Source organism: Lupinus angustifolius, chromosome LG07 (genome assembly GCF_001865875.1).
Source record: "Lupinus angustifolius cultivar Tanjil chromosome LG07, LupAngTanjil_v1.0, whole genome shotgun sequence".
In the NCBI taxonomy this organism is placed as follows: Eukaryota; Viridiplantae; Streptophyta; class Magnoliopsida; order Fabales; family Fabaceae; genus Lupinus; species Lupinus angustifolius.
This window is the reverse complement of record NC_032015.1, coordinates 338,103-351,608: the sequence shown is the minus strand read 5'-3', so window position 1 is coordinate 351,608 and position 13,506 is coordinate 338,103. Positions and strand designations below refer to the sequence as shown.

Sequence of the window (13,506 nt, the reverse complement as noted above, 5' to 3'; positions counted from 1 at the left end):
GTGATTGTAACTGTAAGTGACGTTTATAAGACATTTTCTTCACTGTTCTAATCAACCCTTCTCACTCAAGAAAATACTCTGGCACCTTACAAAGTGATAAATGTTGTTTGGCTAGAAGTTACACTCAAAGAATATATGCCAAAACCAACCAAATAACATAAGCAAAAGATGCTCAGAAGCTCTTTATTTAAAACCTTAGAGGATAACCTAATATACAAATGAGAGAGTCCATTTCTGCATGTATTTCTGAGAGATAAAAGAAAATAAAAAATGGGGTGGTTCTACTACCCTAAGAGGAAGGGTAGTGGTGAAATGAAGCAGCAAGTATTAACTGGGCAGAACATGAAAACATTTTCTGTTTCTCCAACTTTTCATTTGCTCATCATATTTGGCATTGTCATTACCTTGTTGTGCCTCTCCCATTACACTGACTACAACTCTCACTCACATCAATCAAACATCAAATTTCACTTTTTCCTCTTGTTGTCTCCTGTCTTGTTCATACTCTTCTTCATTTCATATTCTTCCACCAGAACCCTCAACTTTCATCATTTCAAAACATGACTCACTCCAATGAAATGTCATGTTTCAAAATAGTTGTTGCATCCATTATCCATATCTAGATACATATCTTATCGAATACTTTCATACTTTTTGTCTATATATCTTTCAATATTTTTATGATTTTTTCATATTAATGTATTTGTATCATATCAGTTTCCCATGTTACTTGTTTGGGTGTCTCCCCATAAAGTAGTCATCTTTCTCATACTGTTGTTGCTTTCTTATATATCTTAGATTACTTCATTTCATTAGAAGTGGTTTGGGGGTGACTCCTCTGATGGGATCAACTGTTCCTATTCCTGTCCTATTTAGTGTCTCTATGCAATCAAAAAAATTTATTTAACTAAAAATAAAAATTATAATATCATAAATTATTATTTGTACATTATTTTATAAAATTTGATAACAAGTGTAAATTATTTGTAGTCACGCAAATTGATGTCTCTCTTCAACATCTACTCCAAATTCATCACACAAATGCTATATAGCTAGTTGATGTTTTGTGAAATCCATTTTGACCTAAGCAGATAACAATCATATTCACATAAAATAATGTGGGGACAACTGAGCATCACTATTAGGTGATGAGACACAATTAAGCCATTACTATTAAAAGTTAAAACAACCTAATGTTTCCGATGGGAATTAGTTCTCAACGATATTTCATTTTCTGTCTCAAGCCAATTATATATTGACACATGAATAAAAGAAAATTTTTAAAAGCCAAAAATAATAAAATGTAACACTTTGATTGGATTAGGAAAGTGAGACACCGGTAAATATCTCTACCTCTGTCTCCTTACACAAAATTATAAACAACCTTCCAAATTTCTTATCACATGGCTTCCCCATTTTCCATGTTTTGTATCTAATATATTTACATATATGTATCTCATTATTTCTTTTGCCTATACTATTGGGTTTACCAAAAACACAAATTATGATAATAATATGTATTTAGTTTCCTATTATCAGGTATCATGTAAAAAATATTTCCAAGACAGATTTCATTTTCTATGTGATGTTAGTTATTTATTCTATTGCCCCTGTTAAAATCTTGAATTATATTTTGTTTCAATAAGACTATTAATTAATAAGCATATTAATATATAAATGTAAGATTGCAATCTTATTATATTTTATGCAACATCTATTGTTTTTTCATTATTCCTATTAAATTTTTTATAATCTCAAATTTTTAATTTCTTGTTTTTAATAAGACTAGTAATTAATAAATGAAGTTATTCTATAATTGTAAGGTTGCAATCTTTTATTCTATGCAATATTTATTATTATTTTTCATTATTCTGTCAAATCTTTGAAAGTCTCTAGTTTTTATTATTATTTTCAATAATAATATTCTTTAATAAGCAATGATATTACATAAGTTTAACTTTGCAATCTTATAATATTTAAAAATTCAAAACAAATAATTACTGTTATTAATATATACAATTTAGTTAAAAATATATTATAAATAAAACCCACCATAGTACATAAAATAGAGTTTTCTCACCGTCATTAAAGCTGAAATAAGAAGAAAAAAAATACTTTCTTAAATTTGGTGACTCGTAAATTCATTATTTTTGGTATTATCAAATAATATCCTTTTTTATGTGTAAAAAACTAATTTGTCTCGAGTTTATGACTGTTTCTTTTGACAAGAGTTATTCATAAGAATCAAACTTTTAATCTTTTAATAATCATCCTGAAGATCTGATAAATCTTTACGCCACAAGAGGTTTTTAGTGCTCCTAAATTCATTAAAAACATGTATCAATTAACTACATTTAATTATAATAAAATTATTTTATTTAATTATCAAATGTTTTATTTAGCATTTAATTTACATACTTTCGTAATTCCCAATATACCCATGAGTGAATTCGTTAACTGGTTCATGTTTTGATGCTTTTTAATTAGGTTCCAATCGAAGCGCCGAGTAACTGCAGTACCCAAATTCAGAATTAGGGATTCGAAATTGAGCATTGGTAGATAGTAAAGAAGAAAGAATCGATAAGATGAGGCCTCAGAGAACGCCGATCCACACAATCACAACATGGGTCAGGAAACAACCACCAAAGGTCAAGGCTTTTCTCGCCGTCGTTTCCGGCATGGCGGCGCTCGTTCTCCTCCGCTTTATTGTTCACGATCACGACAATCTCTTCGTTGCTGCTGAAGCTGTTCACTCAATTGGTATTTCTGTCCTCATATATAAGCTCATGAAGGAGAAGACATGTGCCGGTACCAACGCTTGCGAATTTGGGATTTTTTCTTCTTCTTCAATTCGCTGCACAAATTTGTTTTTTTTTTCGGATTAAATTTTGTATCTTGTAATCGTTTTATTTTACCTTCCTAGGTTTTGTTAATTGGGTTTATTAAATCTTTCTACTTTTGAGTTCTCTAGGTATTTTTATGGCAGAATGGGGAAAAAAGGTAATATTAAATTTGCGGGTTAGGCAAAAGATCGTGTTTTTGGGATCTGTTTCTTTCACAGAATTAATTATTTTAACCTGAAAGGAATTTTGTGAAGATTGTGATTTTCCGGTGTACTTCAATTTTCTTTGCCAATCTAATTGTGCATCAAGAGCATGTCAGGTTTTGAATGAGCTTGTTGGATCATATATGGTATTGTTTGGCTGATTTGGTTTTCTGGCTTAATCGCTGTCTTGACATTTGTGGTTGGATAGAAAAGAGACACAAATTTCCATTTTATTTTATTTAGCTAATGGTTTCGAGTGATGCGCAGGATTATCACTCAAATCCCAGGAATTAACAGCTATCTTTTTAGCTGTTAGATTGTACTGCAGCTTTGTCATGGAATATGATATACACACCCTACTTGATTTTGCTACTTTTGCAACAACTCTCTGGGTTATATACATGATTCGTTTCAAATTGAAGGCTAGTTACATGGAGGAGAAAGATAACTTTGCAATATACTATGTGGTAATGTCCTCTTATCATTGCATTCTAAACATTAGAAGCCGAATGACCCAATCCCAACTGTATTGTTGTCTTTTGACTCTTCATAAAGGGTGACATTTTATTAAGCCGTGTAGGCGAAGCATTATTTTTGAGGTTTTAGATGGTAGCTATGTCCTACAAAGTATCATGACTTCAATACTAAACATGCTGTGAGATGGTAGTATTTGATGAAACTTATTGTTGTTTATGCTGAAATATTGTGTTGTCACTTATGCTGTTACTATATTAAAATTATAACATTTTCTTTATTTAACTTCTGTCAAATTTTGTCACATATTTTTGTATGTTGTGCATTTCCCATCCATCCAGAGTCAGCTTGATGATGTACCCTATTGAATGCAGGTGATACCCTGTGCCGTGTTAGCCTTGCTTATTCATCCATCAACTTCTCATCATCTATTGAACAGGATTTCCTGGGCCTTTTGTGTATATCTGGAAGCTGTTTCAGTACTACCCCAACTGCGGGTCATGCAGAACACCAAAGTATAATTTATTACTTAATAATCTCCATCCAACATTTCAAGTATGGCATCTGATTCTATTGCTTTCCTCCTCAAAACTTGTTTAATCTTATACTTTCAGATTGTTGAGCCATTCACAGCTCATTATGTATTTGCTTTGGGCGTTGCAAGATTCTTGAGTTGTGCTCATTGGGTTCTCCAGGTATGTCAATAAAAAAATTGTGAAGCACATAATTGCATTAATAATCTCTTTGATTCATTTGCAAATTTGGTCATCAGTCATCACACATTTTGTGGCATTTGTGGGGTGATCAGTATTACTAAGCTGACAGTTTTTTGGTATCCTTACCTTCTACCTGTATCTGATTTTCCTCTGTAACAATTGTGTGTCAGTTGATAGTCAATGTGATACAAAGACTATTGCTGTTCTTAGGCTCTTAGCATGTTTGTTTTAGTGACCTAGCTTATTGGATTTTCTAACTGTGGTTCTCCTCTTTTACTATTTCTTGAAACAGGTGTTAGATACTCGTGGACATTTGTTGGTTGCGTTGGGGTATGGTTTGTGGCCGTCAATGGTTCTTATTTCAGAAATTGTCCAGACCTTCATCTTAGCAGATTTCTGTTACTATTATGTCAAAAGGTTTGTTACTTTGTTTAATGCATAAGTTCTTTTCCCTTGCTCCTACATTTTTTTGGCAGCCTTTGCTAGAGTGTCTCAAGACCCTTCCCAGCATGATTGTTTTCCTTACCAAATTTTTTCATTGCAGTGTTTTTGGAGGGCAGCTTGTTCTCCGTCTTCCCTCCGGAGTGGTGTGATCGAAGATCTGCTTTGCTGCAAAGTTTCATTTAAATTTAACTTAATCTGGCAATATGTCTGGTTACCCTTCTAGAGTACATTTTGTATTAACACTTGCTGGGTTCCTTGGTGGAAGCTAGTTCTGTGTAATGTTGGGATGAAGGAAAACTAAATATTTATGTTTAAGGTACGGTAATTTATAGTTGAAAATGTTTTATACATTGAGTGTCTATGTTTTAGGCTCTTGGATTTCAGTTCTTATTATACCTATTCCACGTGCTCAAGTTCTAGAGAAGTATGGTAGAACCACCCTACCTAATTCCCACCTAAGGTGCATTGTTGTTGAGTCCACAAATGTTATCCTAATAATATTCACACCTCACTCATTGTTGTTGACCCTATCCGTGTTAGTTGTGTAGTATATCCCAATATTTTCAATTAGTTGAGTTGAGTATATCAAATGCTTGAAAATTCGTGTCATTGTTTATTTTTTAGTTTTAAACTGGAAAGGTGTTGCTTTACTTTTCTTCCTATCGGTATAGAAAGGACTTATCATATCACAAACACGCCCTATGGCTGTGATGATGAAATAACGAACTTAAGTGTAATTTAAAATAGAAGGTTCTTGTAAACTTACCTCTTATCATAAAATTGCTTTGAAAGGATTTTCTAGAAGTTTTTATTCCTTGGACCATTAAAGTCCGAAATCTTGTTTTGACAGTGATGTATCATATAGACACAACCTATGGCAATGTTAATATGACTTAGTTTGAGAGTTCAAGCACACAGGTTCCTGGCTAGGATCCCCTCAAAAGTAATCCCAGGTCCAAAAGCAAGTATCAAGCCACATTCAGGATCTTCTCCACCATCCTTTCTAATCTTGTTGCCCTCTTCTATCATATACTCCAGCACATACACAATTGTATTACTACTGGCATTGCCATAATCCATCAGAGCTCTTCTACTTGCATTCAGCTTCTCTGGCAACAAATCAAGTCTCTTCTCAATTCTGTTCAAGATTGCAGGACCACCTGGATGAACTGCCCAAAATAATTTGTTATAGTCCTTGCTCTGGAACCCAACAACATCCATTAACCTATCACAGAATCCTTCAACATTGTCTTCTATAATCTGTGGAAGTTCCCTTGCTAGCTTGAAACTTATCCCCTCTTCTGTCAACCTCCCATCAATTTTCTTCTCGGTATCTGGCAGAAACTCTTGAGCTGCTGTGTGAAGCTCGAAGAGAGGCTTCTCAGTTTCCACTCTTGGATCTGAGCCAATGATCATGGCACCAGCACCATCCCCAAAAAGTGCCACCCCAACAAGGTCATATGGTCTATCAGCACTTGGTGGCTTGAATCCAATTATTGTCGTTTCAGAAGTAGTAAGCAGCACTCGGCTTCCCGGGTTGTTTTCGGCTATGTCTTTTGCGACACGTAGGCCGGCCACGCCACCAGAGCACCCCACAAAATAGAGCATGGTTCGTTGAGTTTTAGGGCTCATTCCTAGTCCTGTGGCTAGATAGATGTCACCACCAGGAAGTCTAGCTTCACTGGATGACACATAAACCAAGTGTGTTATATCTGATAAAGATCCACCCCAGTTCTTGATGCAAGCTTTGGATGCTTCAATTGCCATTTGTGTCACTGCCTTGTTACATATCTCTAGCCGTTGGGTCACAGTGGGAAGGCCTTCAACCGCAAGTTCTGGGTACTTTTTCAGTATCTCCTCAGACATAACCACATATCTTGTTTTCACTGTGGTTGTCTTGCCTGTTGAACATAGAAAGCCAAAGTGAAAGTGCATCATTTACTATAAAGACATAAAGGGAACCAATTTTAACTTAGCTAATAACTATTTGTGCATAGTTACACAATTGCTCCATTCAATAATGAAAAACAAAATTCGATCCAAATCATCCAATTCTCTTTGGTTTCATTCACCCTTTGGTATTAAAATGTCTTCCTTTTTAGTCTTTTTTCCTGTTTGTGGAATATTAATGTACAGAGGCTAGATGTTATGTCACATGATGTTTTGACATGTCTACAAAACACTCTCTTAATATGCATTCTAGAAAAGATGTTGATACCGGTAGAAGGGGGTGCACATCTACTGTCCCACATTTAGTGTCACTTAGTGTGCCATGACCTTGTGATTGGTTGAAAAATATATATTTAAGTTAAAATTTAATTTTGAAGTAATTTTCTTACCAATCACAAGATCATGACATATGGATTGACATTAAGTGTGAAACAACATATGTGCAGCAAGGGGCCAAAGGTGATATAGATAGATATAAGTATGTGTATAAAAAGGGGAAATGTGAGGAGTTGATATGCTTACAAAGTCTAGAGAGTTTCTGTTTGAGCTCAAGATTGTCACAGTTGGTGTCCCTGAAATATCCATCAACTAAATACTCTTGCATTACAAGCTGGTGTGGGAATGCCTTGCCAAGGGCTAATATGGTTGCCTTCCCTGGATTTGCATGCTTTCTCACACCTTTCAATATACATTCTTCACCCATTTCTCTTCTTTCCTATTACAATTAGAAACCAGGACTAGACCTTTATATATAAGGGATGTCTATGACCTTAAATTGCTTGGGGGAGTTCTGCATGACATGTTTATAAGTGCAACTGTTTGCTACTATATAGAATACTTGTATAAATTGTGGATTAGTTGAGAAGTAAGTTGTTCATGGAGATTGTATTATTAGTCATTGGGAAAAGGTTGTTATTTCATTTTCACTTGTGGTTAATTGCAGCAAATAAGCACTCTAGGTGTTTATTCACACTACTCAAGTAATTATGTTTAGTCTAAGGAAAATGTGAATAGACACATGATAGTACCAATAGTGATATTCTTGTTATGTAGTAATTTTTGACATCATAATACTAATGTAGATTTTGCCATGCATGCTTAACAATATACAACATAACCATATGCAAGACATTGTTTGTGTTACGTAAAATGCTGGAATCAAATAGAATGAGATTTATTTGCCAATTGGCATTTTAAATTGCATATTTATACTCTTTGCCAATAATTACATTTTTTGTTTTTTTATGAATAAACAGGAAGGATGTAAATGATTAATCAAGAGTATAAATAATCTCATTCATATAGAAAAAATAATTTTTTAAATTTTTTTTCGACATAAAAGTGTTGAATAACTAGTTTCAACAAGCATTTGTCTCATGTTTAGAGAATCTAAAACCCCAGCTATTGCATAATAAGGCCAATGACAAATGTTTAATCTTTTAAGATGATATTTATTTGAAAAAAAATTGTATGCACTCGCATTGCAAAATTTCACACATTGTCATTCATTATACACCATTCATTTTTAATTATTATTGACTATTTAAAAAGTAATATAAATGAATGATGAATGATGGACCGACTCTGTATAAATTTTTACACTTACTACATACTCTATTTATTTTAATAGAAAACGTAATCATTGTAGCCTAAAGAAAATTGATTCTAGGAATGACAACGGGGCGGGTTGGGGTCGGGTCGGGTTTGCACATGCCCAAACCCGAACCCAAACTCAACGGGGTTGAAAATAAAAATACCATTCCGAGCCCGAAAAAAAACCTGAAAATTATAAAGTATTAAGGAAAATATGATATTATTTTCGTGTAATTTTACTCTAACATTTCTATTTTCTCTTGTATTATTTCATTTCTTTTACGTTTGAAGATCCAATAGTACGTAAAGTAAAATTAGAAATTAAAAACAATTGACAAATAATAGAAATTTCAATTTTAAATTGAATTACCTTACTTCGGGGCGGGTTCGGGTTAGGGTCTTTGCTATACCAAATCCGAACCCGAAATTTAAACCCGACTAAAACCCAAACCCGAACATAATCACATTAGGTTTTCCCTATTAAATTCGGGTTCGGTTCGAGTGGTTACCCACAGGTTCGGTTTTTATTGCCATAGGGGTAGCAAAAAAAAGTGATGAAACAGGCTGCAATATTGTCATTTGTCTTATAGATGGGCCTATTCATTGGGATAACCCAGCCCAATAGAAAGCCCACTTTTCCAACTGCATTTCAATTCTCTTTGAACCAACAAATTAGAAACTCAATTTTCCGTTAAAGAAAAATGTTAAGAAATCTCCGATCCCGGCGACGGCCTCGTTACGGTGTCTTCTTATGCGCCGTCGTATCGGCCATTCTCCTATTCCTCTCACTCTCTCTCTTCCACACTCGCCTCTCACACTCTATTTCTCATCTTCGCTCTCACCACCATCTCCATCCTAACACGCCTCCTCTTCACGATTTCAACTACGATTCTCTCCTCTCTGATTCCGTCAACGACGACGCTACCGGCGGCGAGGATACCATCGACGCCCTCGACATCGTTGAGGAGCAACAACCCACCACAGAGGAGGAAGAAGATGACGAACCCTTCGATCATATTAAGGTTTCTGCAGGGTACTTTTTCTGCCATATCGGTGGTGTTATCAGAAGAACGTTCAACAAGCGTTCTATGGAAGAATGGGATGTTGGGTATCATCAAAATGGAATCTTTTTGGGATCTGGTGTTGTGGATGAGGATCCTAGTAAGGCTGCGTTTGGATCTGATGATATACCTGTTGATGAAGGAGTGAGAATGAAAGCGATTCAGGTTATGGGGATCGAAGACGCGCTTTTGTTGAAGATGGGGAGAAGGGTTTCGCCTTTGAGGGAAGGTTGGGGTGATTGGTTTGATAAAAAGAGTGATTTTTTGAGGAAGGATAAGATGTTGAGGTCGAATTTGGAAGCGTTGAATCCGTTGCATAATCCTATTTTGCAGGACCCTGATGGTGTTGGTTATAGTGGGTTAACCAAAGGTGATAAAATTGTACACAAGGGATTGTTGCATGAATTTAAGAGGAACCCGTTTCATGTTAGGAAGACTAAGGATCCCAAGTTGCAAGGAACCTCACGGCACAACTGATAGATTACGATTTTAAATCGCGGTTGTTTACTGCAATTGCGGAAAACACAACGATTGTGAAGTTATTGCAGAGACTCCAATGGCCACATTATAGGCTTGTTATTGCAGAGACTCCAATGACCACATTATAGGCTTGTTATTGCAGAGACTCCAATAACCACCTTGTGCCTGCAATTTAAAACCATGATGCAGGTTTTGATGCTAGTGTTGTTAAACTGACATGAGTGTTGTAGGCTGACTTAACCAATTTTGGTTAAGCTTTTATGTGTATTGTATGTTGGCTGTTTGTCAATTATCAAATGTGAAAGTGTATAGCTGATGGAAGAATATCTTAAATTCTTTATAGTTAAGACCTATGGTTTTGACACTTTGGCCTTGAATATTCTTTAGAAGTGTATGCTGCAAAATGTAAGCTAGAATGTCATTACTTTGATATGCCAATTTCAATGATATTTGTGGATACAGTTACTTGAGGCATCTTTGAAATGCCATTTATTTCTTCATTACCCTTTAAATCAGCATGCACATTCTTTTCTTTCCTTTTTGCTAGAATAAAGAACATGGGTGTGGGTGTTACTAATGGGTTCATCAACTCCCACTGTCTTATAAAAACAAAAGTGAGAAATCCTCAAGATTGGACTTCCTTGCTTTCATTGGTGCCCAAGATTTGGCTCTAAGATGCACATTGACACTTAATAATAAACTGCGCTTATGAGCTAATTGATAACTTATAAGCTGATTAAAACTTATGAGCTAGGATTTAATTACAAATCAAAATTAAATCTGATAATAATTTCTTCAACTTATATGCTAGTCATCACAACCACAATTCCAAGACATTATTATTCTTAAATTTAGTTTTGACTTATTTTACATGTCAAAATGTCAAATACTTGAGAAAGCTATGCTTTTTCCGTAGAAGATGGCTGCAGAAGTGTAGAAGATGAGCCAAGAGATTCATGCACTACTGAATCTGAAGAAACTGATACAGGTTTGCGCTCTAATTGCAACATGATACTCCCCAATATTTCAGTTAAGATTTTCTTGAATTCATCTTCTTTGACCACCTTTGCATCATCTGCATTTACCATCTTAAAGACTTCACCAGTAATCTTATTCATCTGTAAAATGAAACATCTTATTTTCAATTACTGGCTCATCATTGAATCATATGCCACACCGGAATGATAAAAAAACCTAAACACTACTATCACTGCCTCATGCAAACAGTGAATTTTTAGCATATTTTTAGTGCTTTGCCTCAAAATGCTATCAACCATGCAACTGTAATATAGTTAAAGTATTGGCTGTTGTATATGCATTGGCAACATACCTCTGCAATTGCTCCAACTGGAGGTAAACCAGCAGATGGAGACAGCACCTCCAACGCCGCCCGTAGATACTCTTTCGATAATTTTCCATTTTGATCTTTAGGGAAATTCTCTAGAGCTGAGTTCAAAGTCTGCATCACATGATAGATTGGTGAATTACATATAAATAAGTTGAGGTGAAAAAAGAATGAAAACATATATATATATAGACCTTATCTAATTCAAACTTGTTAGACAATAGCCTCTTAACACCACTCCCATCAAAGGTGTTTTCACTGTGGGCAACAATGACAGGTTGCTCTTTAAGACGATTAGCCATAATCAATGCCACTTTCTTAAATGCCTCCAGAAATGCCTCTTCATAAGAAACAGGCTTATCCCAACCATAGCCACCCTGAGATAGCAGTGCTGGTTCCACAATGTTGTTAATAACCTGAACAAAGAAAGATAAGCCAACATAGGAAGGAAATGAAATTAGTAAGACATTTTTTGGTAAAGTGGAAAATGAGGTAATGAGCTTCTTAGCAATACCAACAAATGAAAATGTTTTATTCATCTGTGTTAGTCTCATGTTTTAATATGTTTATTTAAAACACAAGGACCTTATGTGTGTATATATGTTCTATATCAGCTTTCAACATGGTGAATAATATTTGAATCAATTGGGTACCCAAGAATCTGAAATAGGAGGGATCCCTTGCTCAACAGTGAGCTTGCCTAGAGCCTCAATAATATGGTGATGAAGTGACTTATCAGTGGATGCAATGTGGGAAAATATGGATACTATTTCTGCTTCATAACTTGGACCATTAACAAACTCAAGAAGATCTTCCCCATCAATGCGTAGTATCACAATTGAATCTCTCTTCAGTCCAGTAGCCATGCTCAATAGAATGTCTTGGAACTCACTCTTGCTCACTTTTTCTAATTTTCCATTTCTGTATTCAAAGTATAGTTTAAAGTTTAAACAGCAGAAATAATTAATAGTTCAATCTATAGTAGAAAAAAGTTAATCAGATTATCCATTAAAACCATGTAAAGTAACCAACTTTGGCCTCCTTCTCCATCAACATCTGAATTTTAAAGCATTAAGCAATAAGCAGATAAACATTCTGGAACAAGAGATGCATTCTTAGCACTGCTTGGGACACCTTGTGGGCCAAATATATAGAAAGAGAGGTGCTAGTTTTTTCTAACTCCAAAATAAAGATTAAACCACAAACAAGTAATATTTTAATAAAAAAGGACAGAGATTAGAATGGAAACAAATCTTAAGGAGATAACAACTTCACAATGATAATAAAATAATCATTTTCTTTGGACAGATGATAATAATTTATTCCAAAGATTGAAAACATAAATTTTTTGGAACACAACCAAAACATAAGCCAGATGAAAAAGTCAAAAGCACATACAACACATTATCATCAAGCAAGTCAGTTTGACACATGTAGTCATTCAGTCTTTTTCTAAGAAGTGGAAATGATAAACTTCACTGCCTATAATCTTCTTAGTTCTTATTTGGCTGAAATTCACAACTATTTTATTCTTGTGTAATTCAACTAGTTGTGTGGTATATTTTAAATAGAAGATTATCATCACTTTTGCTATAATAGTAATAGTAATAGTAATGACAAATTTTGTTAATAGAAATGAAAGAAGATTAATCAAGATAAGTGGTATAACTTTCATGTTCAACTCACCTACCTCACAGCATTGTTGAAATTCCAAGACAGCCTCAGCATATGAAAATATTTAAAAGTAACATTACCCCTTAACAAGGTATGGATGAGTAAGAGTATTTAAAAGAAAAAGAGTAAAAAGAAACCTGAGAATAGATGTGATCAGATGAGGAGGTAAGCCAGGAGCAGCAGCAATATCAGGAAAAGCAGGTTTAAGTTTCTTCACATAGAGCTTCCCATATTTGTCACTATCCAACTCATGAAACTTATGATTGGTTATTCACAACCAACACCATTATATAAGAAGGGTACTTGAACCTGAACTAGGAGCAGTACTAGTCTCCATTCTCTTGTGACTCTTGTGACCTTATGCTTCTTTTCTTCCTCCTCTCGTGAGTGTTACACCACCTAAACTGTGAGTTTATTTACAACTTGAGATGAGATGAGAGAGAGAGATAGAGACACTATTTTATTTGTTTCCTTTCTCTCTTTATCTACCTATCAACTATCAACTATGGCTTCTCTTTTCCAACAACTTGGACCACCCCCTTTATGTACTTTAACTAAATAATCAACTTTAAGGCTTGTGTTGTGCCTTCAGGATATGGATAGCAACAGTGTGGGGCAGGTATAGTGTTTACATGTACTTATACTCACACCTAATCAACATTAAGAGTCTATAAAATTTAATTTCCTAATCAACATTTCTATATTTTGATTTGTTACAGAGGG

The 13,506-nt window shown here is 34.7% G+C and overlaps 4 protein-coding genes across 4 annotated transcripts; 2 read left to right on the top strand and 2 right to left on the bottom strand.

Moving 5' to 3' along the window:
* Positions 2,482-5,063, top strand: LOC109353170 (putative ER lumen protein-retaining receptor C28H8.4). The gene is made up of 6 exons (XM_019595369.1): positions 2,482-2,808; positions 3,314-3,513; positions 3,895-4,035; positions 4,135-4,215; positions 4,529-4,653; positions 4,781-5,063. Exons 1-6 carry the CDS (start codon positions 2,586-2,588, stop codon positions 4,827-4,829), a joined length of 819 nt encoding a protein of 272 aa, XP_019450914.1. The 5' UTR covers positions 2,482-2,585; the 3' UTR covers positions 4,830-5,063.
* Positions 5,552-7,378, bottom strand: LOC109353164 (type III polyketide synthase B). The gene is made up of 2 exons (XM_019595364.1): positions 7,153-7,378; positions 5,552-6,581 (listed from the first exon to the last, which is right to left on the bottom strand). The coding sequence occupies exons 1-2, from the start codon at positions 7,331-7,333 to the stop codon at positions 5,587-5,589; spliced, it is 1,176 nt and encodes a 391-aa protein (XP_019450909.1). The 5' UTR covers positions 7,334-7,378; the 3' UTR covers positions 5,552-5,586.
* On the top strand, positions 8,861-10,059 carry LOC109353172 (uncharacterized protein At4g19900-like). Its single transcript, XM_019595372.1, has 2 exons — positions 8,861-9,812; positions 9,960-10,059. Exon 1 carries the CDS (start codon positions 8,925-8,927, stop codon positions 9,759-9,761), a length of 837 nt encoding a protein of 278 aa, XP_019450917.1. The 5' UTR covers positions 8,861-8,924; the 3' UTR covers positions 9,762-9,812; positions 9,960-10,059.
* On the bottom strand, positions 10,507-13,037 carry LOC109353171. The gene is made up of 5 exons (XM_019595371.1): positions 12,921-13,037; positions 11,763-12,030; positions 11,304-11,525; positions 11,095-11,223; positions 10,507-10,882 (listed from the first exon to the last, which is right to left on the bottom strand). The coding sequence occupies exons 2-5, from the start codon at positions 11,973-11,975 to the stop codon at positions 10,664-10,666; spliced, it is 783 nt and encodes a 260-aa protein (XP_019450916.1). The 5' UTR covers positions 11,976-12,030; positions 12,921-13,037; the 3' UTR covers positions 10,507-10,663.

What these genes read in the sequence shown, in the direction of transcription:
- LOC109353171 (XM_019595371.1), bottom strand. Translation starts at nt 11,975, where the DNA reads ATGGCTACTGGACTGAAGAGAGATTCAATTGTGATACTACGCATTGAT. An exon ending in CTCCTATTTCAGATTCTTGG is followed by an intron (nt 11,526 to 11,762) that starts GTACCCAATTGA and finishes TTCTTTGTTCAG; the next exon opens with GTTATTAACAACATTGTGGA. An exon ending in ACAAGTTTGAATTAGATAAG is followed by an intron (nt 11,224 to 11,303) that starts GTCTATATATAT and finishes CATGTGATGCAG; the next exon opens with ACTTTGAACTCAGCTCTAGA.
- LOC109353170 (XM_019595369.1), top strand. Translation starts at nt 2,586, where the DNA reads ATGAGGCCTCAGAGAACGCCGATCCACACAATCACAACATGGGTCAGG. An exon ending in ACTTTGCAATATACTATGTG is followed by an intron (nt 3,514 to 3,894) that starts GTAATGTCCTCT and finishes TATTGAATGCAG; the next exon opens with GTGATACCCTGTGCCGTGTT. An exon ending in GGGTCATGCAGAACACCAAA is followed by an intron (nt 4,036 to 4,134) that starts GTATAATTTATT and finishes TTATACTTTCAG; the next exon opens with ATTGTTGAGCCATTCACAGC.
- LOC109353172 (XM_019595372.1), top strand. Translation starts at nt 8,925, where the DNA reads ATGTTAAGAAATCTCCGATCCCGGCGACGGCCTCGTTACGGTGTCTTC.
- LOC109353164 (XM_019595364.1), bottom strand. Translation starts at nt 7,333, where the DNA reads ATGGGTGAAGAATGTATATTGAAAGGTGTGAGAAAGCATGCAAATCCA. An exon ending in ACAGAAACTCTCTAGACTTT is followed by an intron (nt 6,582 to 7,152) that starts GTAAGCATATCA and finishes TATGTTCAACAG; the next exon opens with GCAAGACAACCACAGTGAAA.